We start from the raw sequence: 13,535 nt of genomic DNA on the forward strand, positions 1-13,535 counted from the left end.
TGTGAAAAAGAAATGAGCTATCAAGCCATGAAAAGACATGGAGGAGACTTAAATGCATACTACTAAGAGAAAGAAGCCAATCTGAAAAGCCTACATATTGCATGCTCCCAAATATATAACATTCTGGAAAAGGCAAAACTACAGAGACAGTAAAAAGATCTGTGGTTGCTGGGGTTGGGGGAGGGAGGGATGACTAGATGGAGCACCGAGGATTTTTAGTGCAGTGAAACCATTCTGTGTGATATTACATAGTGGATGAATGTCATCATACAGGTGTCCAAACCCACAGAGTAGACAAGAGTGAACCCTAAGGTCAACTATGGACTTTGGTGGACAATGATGGATCGATGTAGGTTCATTGGCTATAAGGGACGTACCACTGTGGTGCTGGATGTTAATAAAGGGAGAGTTGTCGGGGGTCGGGAGGGTAGGGAAGGGATATGTGGGAACTCTGCATTTTCTGCTCAATTTTGCTGTGAACCTAAAACTGCTCTAAAAAATACAGTTTATTAATTAAAACAAAAAATCAAACAGAACAGATAAATAGAAAGCAAAAAGTAAGTCACCATTCATCCCAACCTCCCAGTCCTGCTCCTCAGAGGCACATAAGGTTAATAAAATCCTGTGAACCTTTCTAGAATTTCTATACACATGCAAGATAAAAACTAGATACGATGGTCCCATAGTATCCTTTTTTCTCTTCTTCCTTTTAATGAAAGAATCAACTGAGTTTTTACTGGGCACACATCCAAACTATTAGCGACATCTCTCCCAGGCTTTCTTGTAACTACGTAGGGCCATGTGACCAAGTTCCTGACCATAGAATATGAACAGAAGTGATGTATGTCCCATAAGAGGAAAATGCACCGCATCCACTTCTCTTTCCACCTTTCCCCATGAACTAAAATATGGCTGTGGAGCTCTTAGCTAGCTCTGAGCACAAGGAGGAAAAGTTCACTCTGGCTGTGGGTCTTAAGCTTTTCTAGGACATACAGCCCTTTGACAGTCTAGCAATGTGGTGGACTACTTCTCAAACCAATGTTTTTAAATGTGTAAAATAAAAGACAAAAGACTGTGAAAGAAACAAATTGTAGTGAAATACAGTTACCAAAATGTTTTTTAAAATGTGTGTTAGGATAATATCTGTGCCTCCTCATTGATGAATTAAATAACACGTTCTGGTTAAGAAGAAAATAACTACTGAAATTTCAAAGTAGTGGAAGCATATATGATCTTTAGAGACATCTGCAACGACTGCAACAAGACATAAAAATATCTGTGATTTCTACGGGTTACAAAATCATGGTTTCTGCTAACACCACCGAGGCAGGTTGCCTCCATTCACAGTGGAAGGACACACTAAATTCCAACTACAGGGTAATACAATAAAGATGCAGTTTTTCTTTCCATCCAAATTCACAGAGCCCCTGACTTCTCTCTGGAGATGTTAGGCAAATACCCTCACTCTAGGGGATGAAGGGCAGTAAGAGAAGGAACTCGGATCCCTGGACAACTTCATGGGAGAAAGCTGCTACTCTCCTTAGACCCCTGTCCATGGCTGGACTACTGTGTGATACAGACAGAACTTCAGTCTGGCTCCAGCCACTGTGTTTTGGGTTCCTCTGTTTCAACAGTTTAGCCTAAGTGCTGACTGGTACATACGTATACTTTTAAAAACTCAGATGGAATTATACTGAGCACACAGTATGAAGAAGCAATATGTGCAGTGGTTACGAGTTGGATCTGGAAAAGGCCTAAGTTCCAGTTCCAGCTCTGCAACCTTCTGCTGTGTGGACTTTGGACTAGTTACTCAACCTCTCTGACTCTCAGTTTCCTTACTTGTAAAATGGGCATAAGCATCATGGTACCTAGTTAATAAGGTCGCTGTGTGTATCCATACACGGAAAGTGGTTAAGAAAGCGCCTGCCACGGTATAAACTCACAACGAATGTGAGCTGTCATGACTACTACTACTCGTGTTATCATTGTTTGACTCCTTGCTTCACTCACCACTCCAGACATCTTTCTATATGGGGTATATAGATTTTTTTGTTTTGTTTTGTTTTTTAAACTTCATAGTAATGTACTGAACGAATATGCCAAAAACCATACACAAGTCCTCAATTATAGAGTCAACATTTAAGATGTTTCTGAAAGTTTCACTTAAAGGTTGATGTAGCAATTATAGAGACAGCTCTCTGACACTACTCTACCAAACTTTTTGTTATAAGATTCTGCATAATTATTGAGGTCTAATTTACACACAATAAAAGACACCCATATTAAGTGCACAGTTTGATAAGCTTCATAATATTTTGTAAAAACAAAACCATGTGTATAAGAGGACTTTAAAAAGTTAAATTATAGAAAATATAAGGTTTGATATCATCCCTATTGGTTTTATATGTATATTGTTCACTTTCTATTGATCTAGATGTTCCTGTCCTGAAACACAGCTGTGGGAGGCAGCTCAATTGCCTATTTCCCCAGCAACACCTGTAGATTTGTGTCTGGAAATGCACCCCTCCCTCACCCAACCCCTGAGCTATGGGAACAGACCTAGAACCAGCAACTTTTGGCATGGTGACGGGTTCAAGGTCAGCACAGGGTTCAATCTGAACCAATGAAATGCTGATAGACTTTTGTGTTAGGGCTTCTGTGAAGAAGTATACCCACCATTCTTTTCCTGTTGGACTTGGAGTGATCTAAGGTCTAAAGCTACCTCACCCATCCTGTGACCACTGAGGAAGCTCCAGTCTAACCAGGAGTCGATGTGGAAGATAAAGGTCAAAGAGGGTTGGATTTCTGATTAAACCACATATGAAACCAGCATTGCCCTTGGATTTTCCACTTCACCTGTATGTAATAATAAAAACTCCAGTTACTTAAGCCAATTTGATGGGTTTCTACCACTTGCCAGCAAAAGAATCCTAGCAGATATTCAGGTTTAGTGTAGAAAAATTCCACAATTTAGGAAACATAAGGAGAAAAATTAAGAATCATCCTTGATGTTGCTACCACCACCCAGAGGCAACCACTGACCACCTCTAGCTGGAGGTTATTAGGATGAGCTCTTGGGACCCTCGATACCTGCGGGGAGTGAGAGCAGCAGGAAACAGCCGAGGGAGAAGTTGCGCTGCAAGTGATGTGAACACAACAAATGCCCAGCTGGTCCTGCGGGAGTTCTGGCCCTAGAAAGACTATTCAGAGTTGCCACACCTTGAGGCAGGGAGCTTGCCCTTTGCTCGCCACCACACACACACACACACACACACACACACACACACACACACACACACACACACACACACACACACACACACACACACATACAGACTAGTCACTGGATAAAGGCTTCCCTTGGGAGAGGGGCAGGATCTTGTGCAAAGCTCTCCTGTTCAGTCCAGGGCAATCTTTTTTGTGGGGTCCCAGCTTCAAACTGTTGTTGTTCAGAGTCCTTCAGTCCTAAACAAGAGGGATCTGGGTTGCACACGACAGTATCCACTATATCCGCACATCTCCTTTTAGTCTATTTCATTCACATGGACTTCTCCTTTCTTTGGAAATGAAGGTCATATTTCAATACTGTTTTGTATATTGATTTTTTTTAGGCCACTGTTACATTCTGAGTATTTTCCGATCATTAAATATTCCTTAAATGAATTGCAAACACAGATTGAGCTTCCTTCATTTAGGTACCATAAAGTAATTTAAAACATTCTCTTACTACTGGATATTTAGATTATTGCCAATATTTTTTAATTATCATACAGGAATTTTGTTTGCATCTCTGATTAGTTCCTTAGGATAGATTTTTATGGTTGGAATTAAAGGGTAAAAGGACATGAGCTACTTCAGCATTCTTGCTAAATTGCCCTTTGAAATTTCATGCCAATTTACATTCTGGCCAGCACTACATGTATCTCATTAGAACTGAATGTTTCTATATTTTAATTCTTGCTAATTGACCAAAAATGATTTCTCATTCTCACTTTAGTTTTTTTCCCTCATTAGTGATAATGTAGAAGACTTTTAAGTATTTATTAATTTTTACGTGCATTTGTGTATTTTTCTTTTTTATGTGAAAACAGTCTGGTCATGCTTTTTATTCATTTTCTATTTGGGTATTAAGTGATTTGCTTATTGATTTATTAAAGCTCTTTATATATTAAATATGTGAAGCTTTTGTCTGCCGTATTTGTTAAAAATATCCTTTTGTCAATCAGTTGCACTTTAACTAAGTAAGAGTGATTCAAAAAACATTTTATGGTTAAAAAAAAAAACTTAATTTTTTTCTTCCACATTTTCAAAAGACCTTTCCCATTCTGAGATGTGATAAAGATCAACCTTCACTCACATTCCTTTTATAGCACTCATTATTACTTCCTCATAAAAGTTTCCTCTGACTGGGCTGAACCTCCCAGTGATACCTGCTCCCAGTACCACACACCCATCACTGGTTACTCCCATCACAGCTGCAGTCTTACATTTACATGTGTGTTTATAAACCTTGAAAGGCTTCACCATTCACAGAATTTGGCACAGAACCTAGCACTGTGGATATACTTTCTAATTTTTTGTTTTTCAATGTTTACATTTAACTCTTCAGTCACCTAAGGATCTATTTTACTGTAGAATATGAAAAAAAAATTCTCTCTATACCTTGTTTCACCATTTACAGAATGTTACAGACTGTCCCACTGTGGTGACACACACATTGTCACGTATTGGGTCTATGGTGGGACTCTTTCTTGTGTTACATTGTTCTACCTATAGAATCTGGCAACATGGCATTGTTTTGATTATTGTGGAGGTATATTATGTTTTAATATCTGACAGGAAAAGTCTCTTCTCAGTACTACACTTTCCATAAATGTATTAGTTAAAAATCACTTGATCAAGCCCTCTGCTAATAAAAGATGATCTTTAAAATAAATTATTAACTTACGATAGCAGAGAGCTCCTAGTTCCTCTCTCTTTTTTAATTTCATAGATTGTCTTTGGCCAAATGTACGTGCACTCACGTGAGCAACCCAGCCCGATGGAAGACGTAGAGATCCTGCTCGAGGGTACAGCTGCTGAAGGGGACCACCTTCACGAAGGTCTGGATGAGGACAAACTCAGGGGTGAGGTGAGGCACAGAAATTATGCAGAAGTTCTTGTCCTAACATAGCAGAAAACCAAGACACATGGAAGGAATAAAAAAACAACCATCAATAAACAAATCACTGCTACAAAACACTAAGGAAAATAGAAGCAAAAGGTGTTGATTAAGGGGAGAATACTCAAATCAAACTTTCCCATACTTTGGAAAGTAATCCTATAAAATTCAGGGAGATGAGCAACTACAAGAGTGTGGGGAAAATATCTGTGAGCCTGACTGAAACCTGAATAAACGAATATGTGAACAAGGCCACCCATTCAGTACCACCCTTTTGTAGTAGATTTTTAAACTAAGACCATTCATGCTTGTGAATTCACCTGCATCACTAAGTTGATGTGTCCCAGAAAGGGCCTGTGCTTACTAAGTGGCCTTATGCCAATCACGGTCCCCTCCTCTGTGACATGAGAGGGTGGTACTCCAAGGCCTTCTCTGGCTCCAAAATCCTGTGATTATACATAAATAGATGTGTGTGTATTTTATCAGGACATCATCCCATTCGGGTGAACAGATTCAAGGGTGTGTTTAAAAGAACTGCCCACGTGTCCTGATAGACACCACTCATCTTCTTGACCTGTGCTGTCCCATATGGTGGCCAATGGCCAGGCACTGAGCAAGTGCAACTGAGGACCTAAAGTTTAAATTTCATGTCACTTAAATTAATTTAAATTTAAATTTCAAAACTGTTATTGGAAAAGTTTTACAAGTATGTGTCCTTGGGTTACGTGAACTACTTAACCCAACTATAAATTTTATGAAATCTAAATACTATAAAGTAATTCTGATGAACATTTAATACTTGTATTGAGATGTGTTGTAAGTATAAAATACACAATGGATTTCAAAGACTTTTAGTATGAGACAAAGAATGTAAATTATGGCATTAATAACTTTATATTGATTACATGCTGAAATGATTGTTTGGGACATACTGAGTTAAGTGAAATGTATGATTAACATGGATTTCATCTCTTCCTTTTTACTTCTTTTTTAGGTAGCTGCTGGAACATTCAGTTAGTGATATGGTTCACACTCAATGTCCAAGGACGGTGTTTCTCTAGGCCATTTATGTTCCACACAGCCACTTGCTCCCCTGCCAGGTCTCTGCAGAAGCAGCCAGCTCTTCCAAGAGCTCATATGTCCCTTTGGGATCTCACCTCCCCTTGAACCCTGTGAAGGCATTACTTGTGCTAATCCAAAACCCTGGGGACATTTGTGCAACCCTAAGGAGTGTATCATTGTTTATCTCATCTTCCTTCTTCCTAGCAAAATAACACAGCTCCTTTGGGGAAACTTTAGAGTGAAATTGCTGAAATACTCAAGCTAAAAATAAAGATTGGGTGCCAAGTCTTGGTGGGGGAGACTAACTATAATGAGTTCACTCTACTTGGATTTGAAGGATTTAAGGATGAAGTAATGAACATATTTTTTCCTGTGTCCCCATATCCCCAAATCAAATAGAATTAAAATGTAAACAGGTCTTTTACCATTTAATAGCCAGCATTACTTTTATAATGCTGAAGATTTTGCCTTTCCACAGAGTTTAAAATAGTAAAGAATTAAACAGTGAAATTTCTTTAAGGTATCTTTAAGGGAAACTGGTGTTGTAAATCGTACATTCATGGTAATCTACAGAGCTCCGTGGGCTTCAAAAATGCCCTAGAGGGCCGGCCCGGTGGCGCACTGCTACAGTGCGCCGCTTGGGAGCGCGGCGGCTCTCCTGCCGAGGGTTCGGATCCCACATACAGACCGGTTCCCGCTCACTGGCTGAGCGAGGTGTGGGCGCAACACCGAGGGTTGCGATCCCGTTGTCGGTCCCGGTCCGGTACGGGCGCGACACTGAGGGTTGCGATCCGTTGCCGGACACGAAAAAAGACAAAAAAAAAAAAAAGCCCTAGAAATCAATGCAAAAAATTACAATGGAGAACATATTGCCTTATTGCAAGGCTTCATTCTATTAAACAACTGAGGAACTAAAGCCTAAAATCACACAGTGTTTAGGCAACATAATTAAACCATACTTGTTTTTGCCTCACTGTAAAGAACATCAAGTAAAAATAAAATCGTAGATATTTTGCTTGAAATTAGCCAACTGAAGAAGTACAATTGTTGACTTAACTGACAGTCCAGCCACGGAAAAAGTCTTTATAAAAACCCACGCTGTCCCTCAACTGTATTCCATCCCCACTTTCTTCCCTCAGTAAAGTGATAAGAGGTTGGCTAGATATCCATCCCTGGACAACAGTGAAACAGGAATGGAGGAAGAGGCCGGCGACACCCTGCAATGGGGCATCTTGTCTGCACCTGGATGTTGGATGAGAGGCCCATTCACCCACGTGGTTGAGACCCTCCCACTTGCCAGACTCGGAGTCAGGCCTGAGGAACTAGCGGGGAAGGAAATGCCAATCCAAAAACCAACCACAAGCTCCCACTTTCCTCCCCTTAGAAACGCAGTACGAGGGTTTCAGAATATTTTGAGCCAATATAAGCTGTGAAGTAATACAACAGTCTAAGCCACTTTAATTTCTGACATTTCCATATACCACTATGAATGATTTCATTCTAATAAATAACTGATAAAGATATCTCTAAAAGAAATTATGCATTGAAAGAAAGCTGTTAAAATAGTGTGACTAAAGAATTACTGAAAATGACAATATTTCCTCTTTTTAAGAGTTCATGACATTCTATTTGACCTTATTCTCAGAATACAGAAGCAGTTCGAACTTCAACATTCGTAGCATTTTAAATGTTTGGACTATAAATATGGCACTTTACTTTCCTATAGCTTCTCTAGCCTATAAAACCAACTATAATACTCAAAATTCAGCATATACTTACAGGAAAAAGACTGAAAACAAACTTCATAAAATCCAATGACCTGTAAATAAGAAGCACTGTCATGACCTGCAAGCAAACGTAGCATTGGTGAATATTTCAAGAGATTTATAGCTCTTTATCCCTTGGGCAGCAACTAGCCAACCACTAGTCAGGATTTGTGTCTAGCTAAACATTAATCAGTGCATAAGTCATATGCTTCATATCTCAGTAAGAAAGTATTTTGTAGAAATCAAGGCACTGTCATAGCAATGAACAATCTCTGTACATTCAAAAAGCCAATAGAAAAGATGGTCATTCTGAGGACGTAACCATTCCCCTCCTTTTCGAAAGGGTTGAGGGGAGAGGTGGGTGTGTTATAGGCTACTCTGATCCTTTTTCCTTTATAACAAGGACTTTCTGACCAGCCTCAGATGTATACTCACAGGCAAACCGTAATGGGTCATTGAACCTGTTTGAAAATCCAAAAATTACATTCTAAGCATAATCATATCTAAATGGACAAGGGAAAAAAATTTAAAAACCAAAAATCTACAAGGGCTTTACAGGCTTTTTAGATGTCTACAATATCATTAGCATAAAAAGATTTCCATTTTCAGCCCCAATATCTTCACAGAAGCCAAACACTTAGGGTGAGAAAAGTAGAAGTAAAAACACGGTTTGGGGGAGGCTGGGAGATTGGGAATGTGTTTAAATACATCCTCTAAAAAGGAAATGTCCAGAACTATTCTTGGTCATCTAAAAGATACTCCAGAACCTTCTGCTCTACCAAAATAGGCCAGTCTTTTTCTCCTCAAGATTGTTCTGTGGACATTTGTACAGTGGGTGGGTGTGCTAAAGAAGATGTGGAATTTAGGCAGTGAGGGCAGCGGTCCATACCCAGATTATGGGGATAGGAAGCACTGACCGTTTCAGTGTTCTGGAGGGGCAGGAAGAGGGAGACTGCCCGGCACCATGCCTCCTCCTCCCAGCAGCTGTTTGTTGTTGGGGGTCCCACTTATCCCCCTCTCAGATCTTACATTTGGATAAGGCTCCAGACCATGTTCTGGGTGAAGCGTAAGGCAAAGGGTCTGAGCCTATGGAATGAGCACACAGTCCAACAGGCCTCAATGGACTTTGGCTGCAAAGCTGGGCCCAAACCAGTCCTCCCTACTGGATTTTGATGCAGAGCCTGAGGTTGCTGTCAGTTGTCTTGTCCCCAAGACAGGGACACTACTCTGAGAATGGCACCAACAGCAGGGCACCAGGGCAAAGAGGTAGAGGGAGAAACATGGTCCTTGATTTGGTTATCTAGGTCCTGGTTCAAGCCATATTTAAAATTAGTCATAGCACTGGACTTACCCTTAATGCAAGGCAATTTTCCATTTTTTTTCAAAGTCAGTTTGGGTTGGACTTTCTGTTAGTTGCAACCAAAAGACTCCAGATGAGCAGCAGCAAATTCAAAGTCTCCCAGAAATGCAAACATTAGAGAATGGGAGCAGCGTGTGCTTACATAGTGACGATTTTCCAGATTCCCAATTGCTGAATAGGTGAGCCAGACCTGGGGGTTCTTGCCCTCTCTGTGAGCCTTACTTGCTTTTTATGGACTAGAATCTCTGCCTGGGGCCCAGGGGTCTGTGTTTTTAAAAAAATTCCCCCGGAGATTAGGATATGGGGCCAGGTTTGGAAACCACTGGCTCTGTAAAATTAAAACATTGGCCTACATACACCGTGAGCAATTCTCACCCTAACAAACAACGTGCACATGATACTTGCCTTGCTTCGTACTTCTCATCAACACAAAACAGCTGAATACAAAACGCAGATGAGGCTCCCCTGTAGATGGGGCGGAACTGGCTCGGCTCCTCAGGTAGCGAGAGGGATGCTGAGCCTCTGCTGCTCACACAGGGCTCCAGCTCGTCTACCGTGGACACTGGACTGTGTTTCTCTGTGACCTAGAGCAAGGAGAGATGGGAATCCTGTCCATGTCTGCAGCTGACTGGGCTAGGGGTGCATCATCTCTACATTGCCCTGTTCCCACAGGTATGACTGTCTCACCTGAAACAATGCCTGAGCCAGGCCTGGTTTTAAGATGTTCTTTATGAGATATTCAAAATTTATAAAATGATTAAAACAAGTCCTCACACAAAGGTCAGAAAACAAATGGTTTCAGTTGGCCTTTGATATAGCGTCCATATATTAACTGTGTCACAGGGTAGAGATCAGAGTGTGCTAGTATCATACACATATGAACTCCATAAGCAAAATACCTCTGTCCCCAAGTTGTTTTCATTGTGATTTTGAGATACAAGAATTTTGGGGTCTTAGGTCTGCTCAGGCAGTCCTGGGAGTAAATGGGGTAGTGAGGTGGAGCCAAGGAAGGTCCAGTTGACCTCAGCCACCCAGAAAGTAAGTGCTGAGTCTGTCCAGTATGATTTTAGGGGCATCTAAGAAGATGGAATAACTCAGAGGAAAATTATTTCATTCTGAGATCCTTCTCGGAGTTTTTTTAAATCAAAGTAATATGTGCATATAGTAAAAATTAAAATAATATTAGCACTAAAAGTTTATAAAGAAAATTGGCAGTTCCCTGTCCCCCGAAGTCCCTCTCCCCATTGGCTAGCCCTTCCAACCTTTTAATGTCTTTTGGTATTTATCTCTGTATTTTTGAATAATATGCTTATGCTGCTATTTTGTAATTCATCCATTTTTGAAATTTCCTATTGGATAGTGATGTGGTGGCTAGATTTAATCTTCTTTCACCTTCCTCTTCCCTCCAGCCTATCCCCCCAATGTAAGTACATCACAATTCACCATGAAATCAGTAAGTATTCACACGATTATGAATATGTAAGTACTGCTGTTATGTTGGAGCAAAGGGGGAGTAACATGACTGTGTCCTCATTTGCATACTGTTTTTATTCACTTGGTTTCCTAAATTTTTTCACATGCTTTCTCAGATTTGCCAAGTGTTGGTCAATACTGTTTTCCAAGCACGCAGGCATTTGTGATCACCCATGAACTTCAGTTTTTCTCTCCCCCTCATCTAACCTGGAGTTGAAGCTTTACCAGCCTGTTGAACCATCTCTTTCTCATTTTGCAGCTCCTGCTCCTTAAGTTCCAGATCTCTCCCTTGTCTTTTTTGTTCCTGGTTTAGACCTCATATCCCTGGAGCACATTTCTAACTTCCTAGAAACAACAGTGCTTGGTGGGCAAAACTCAATAGCCACTGGCTAACTGGGACACTTGGCAGGGTTAACAGTCAGAAAATTTGGCATTTTTACTGGCATTTTTATTGCCACCTCAAGTGATGTTATCTGGAGGCTTTTTCCTTTGTTTTTTGGTCTGTCAGTTTTTTGGGGAATTAAATTCTCCAATCTCCTGCATGAGGGATTGTGGTAGGCCAAACACTGGCCTCCCAAAATGTGCATATCCTAACCCAGGACTCTGCATATGTCATTATGTTGAGAATTTTGAGATGAAGAGGTTATCCTGAATTATCCTGGTGGGCCCAATGTGATCATAAGGGTCCTTATGAGCAGGAAGCAGGAGGGTCAGAGTCAGAGAGGGGGAGATACTGCTCTGCTGTCTCTGAAGATGGAGGAAGGGGCACAGGCCAGGGAGTGCAAGTGACTTCTAGAAGCTGGCAAAGGCATGGGAACGGATTCTCCCCTTGATCCTCAGAAGCAATACACCCCAGCCTGTACCTGGATCTTAGCACAGTGAGACCCATTCTGGACTTCTGATCTCCAGAACTGTAAAATGATAAATTTATGTTGTTTTAAGCCACCGAGTTTGTGATTTGTTACATCAGCGACAGAAAACTAATACAAAGACCTGGTTTCTGGCATTCAGAGAACATGGCTAGAAGAGGGGTCAGGGGTTCCTCTATTTGAAATGGAGAATTGCACTTACTGGTCTATTCTCTATCCTTCACCATCACCTACACAGCCTCACGCTGTGCAGGCTGAACCTGAATTTGGAGCTGCTTCTGTTTGATTTCTCGAGACTAGTCATTGGTCTTCTCACTTGGGCTGTGGCTGATGAGCCATGTGGCGTCTGAGGGAGGCCAGGGTTGCAGTCACTCCATATCCCCTCATTTTCAGCCCCATTCCTTCCACAGAACCTCCACGTCTCAGCCTGGTGGGGAATTCACACACCTCTCACCAGTCTCTCCTCTCATAAAGACTCGAGTTTCACCTTCCTTAGCTGTGCTAAGCCAGTGTAAACGCCTCCATTGATTTTCTTGATTCTAAATATTTCTGAAGTGCTTATCTTCCAATATCTCCTCTCCATCTGGTTGTCTTTGTGGATGTGTGCCCTTTTTATTCCTTTTCTGTCATGTCAGTGCCTTTCCCTACCACTAAGTGAGAGGAGATGGATCCACCTTGCTTACCCAGATGCCCTCTGGGGGTCCAATATGCCTGCGGGGAGAGGGGAAGCATCCTGGCCCTCTGGCCGAATCCTTTCTTGGGTCCATAAAGGAATAAAAATAAACTGCATATATATAAAGTGTACCTTTTGAAAAGTTTTGACTTATAGATGCCCTCATAAAAATATCATCACCATCAAAATAATGAACACATCCATCACTCTCCCAAGCTTCTGGGCTTCTGCGTGCCTCTCGCTCCCCCCACCCCTTGCCTCTCTGCCAACCGCAGGCAGACCCTGATCTGCTTTTTGTCATTATAGATTAGTTTGTATTTCTGGAATTTTATGTAAATGAAATCATACACTATGTATTCTTTTTATTTCTTGGTCTGGCTTCCTTCACTCAGCATATTATTCTGAAGTTCATCCATTTGTTGCACATATCAGTAGTGTATTCCTTCCTGTTGCTGAGTAGTGTTCCTGTTAGACCACACTTCCTCCACCTCTTCGCCAACACTTGGAATGCTGAGTCATTTTTCATTCTGGCCATTCTAATTAAAATACAGTTGTATCAGACTGTGGTTTTAATTTGCATTTCCCTAATGACTAATGAGGTTGAGTGTTGTTTCATGTGATATGTCTTCTTTTGGAAAGTATCTGTTCAAATCTTTTGCCTGTTTTTATTAGGTTGTTTATTTTGTATTATTGTGTTTTGAGAGTTTTAAAATACCTGTTTTGGAAACAGGTCCATCATCAGGTATAAGATTTACAAATATTTTCTCCCAGTCTGCAGCCTGTCTTTTCATTACCTGAACAGTAATCTTTGAAAATAAAATTTTTAATTTTTTTTTTTTTTTTTTTTTTTTTTTTAAAGATGACCGGTAAGGGGATCTTAACCCTTGACTTGGTGTTGTCAGCACCACGCTCAGCCAGTGAGCGAACCGGCCATCCCTATGTGGGATCCGAACCCGGGGCCTTGGTGTTATTAGCACCGCACTCTACCGAGTGAGCCATGGGCCGGCCCAGAATTTTTAATTTTGATGACATCTAATTTATCAATACGTTCTTTTATGTATGTATTTTGCTTTTGATGTTGTATCTAAAAGATCTTTGCCTAACCCAAGGTCACAATGGTTTTCTCCTATGGTATAAGAGTGGACTTCAAAAAGCTCATGGAAAGATTCAT

At 40.9% G+C, this 13,535-nt stretch overlaps 1 protein-coding gene across 1 annotated transcript in view; it reads right to left on the reverse strand.

Moving 5' to 3' along the window:
- LOC103608837 (uncharacterized protein C20orf26-like) overlaps nucleotides 1-13,535 on the reverse strand; it is a gene marked incomplete at both ends in the record, with an annotated part of 77,900 nt that overhangs the window by 36,812 nt on the left and 27,553 nt on the right. The window contains 3 exons of the mRNA XM_008593226.1: nucleotides 5,025-5,164; nucleotides 8,003-8,042; nucleotides 9,755-9,933. Coding sequence (XP_008591448.1) covers nucleotides 5,025-5,164; nucleotides 8,003-8,042; nucleotides 9,755-9,933 — 359 coding nt within the window. The remainder of the gene's footprint in view (nucleotides 1-5,024; nucleotides 5,165-8,002; nucleotides 8,043-9,754; nucleotides 9,934-13,535) is intronic.

This window comes from Galeopterus variegatus, unplaced genomic scaffold (assembly GCF_000696425.1).
Source record: "Galeopterus variegatus unplaced genomic scaffold, G_variegatus-3.0.2 Scaffold8904, whole genome shotgun sequence".
Taxonomy (NCBI): domain Eukaryota; kingdom Metazoa; phylum Chordata; class Mammalia; order Dermoptera; family Cynocephalidae; genus Galeopterus; species Galeopterus variegatus.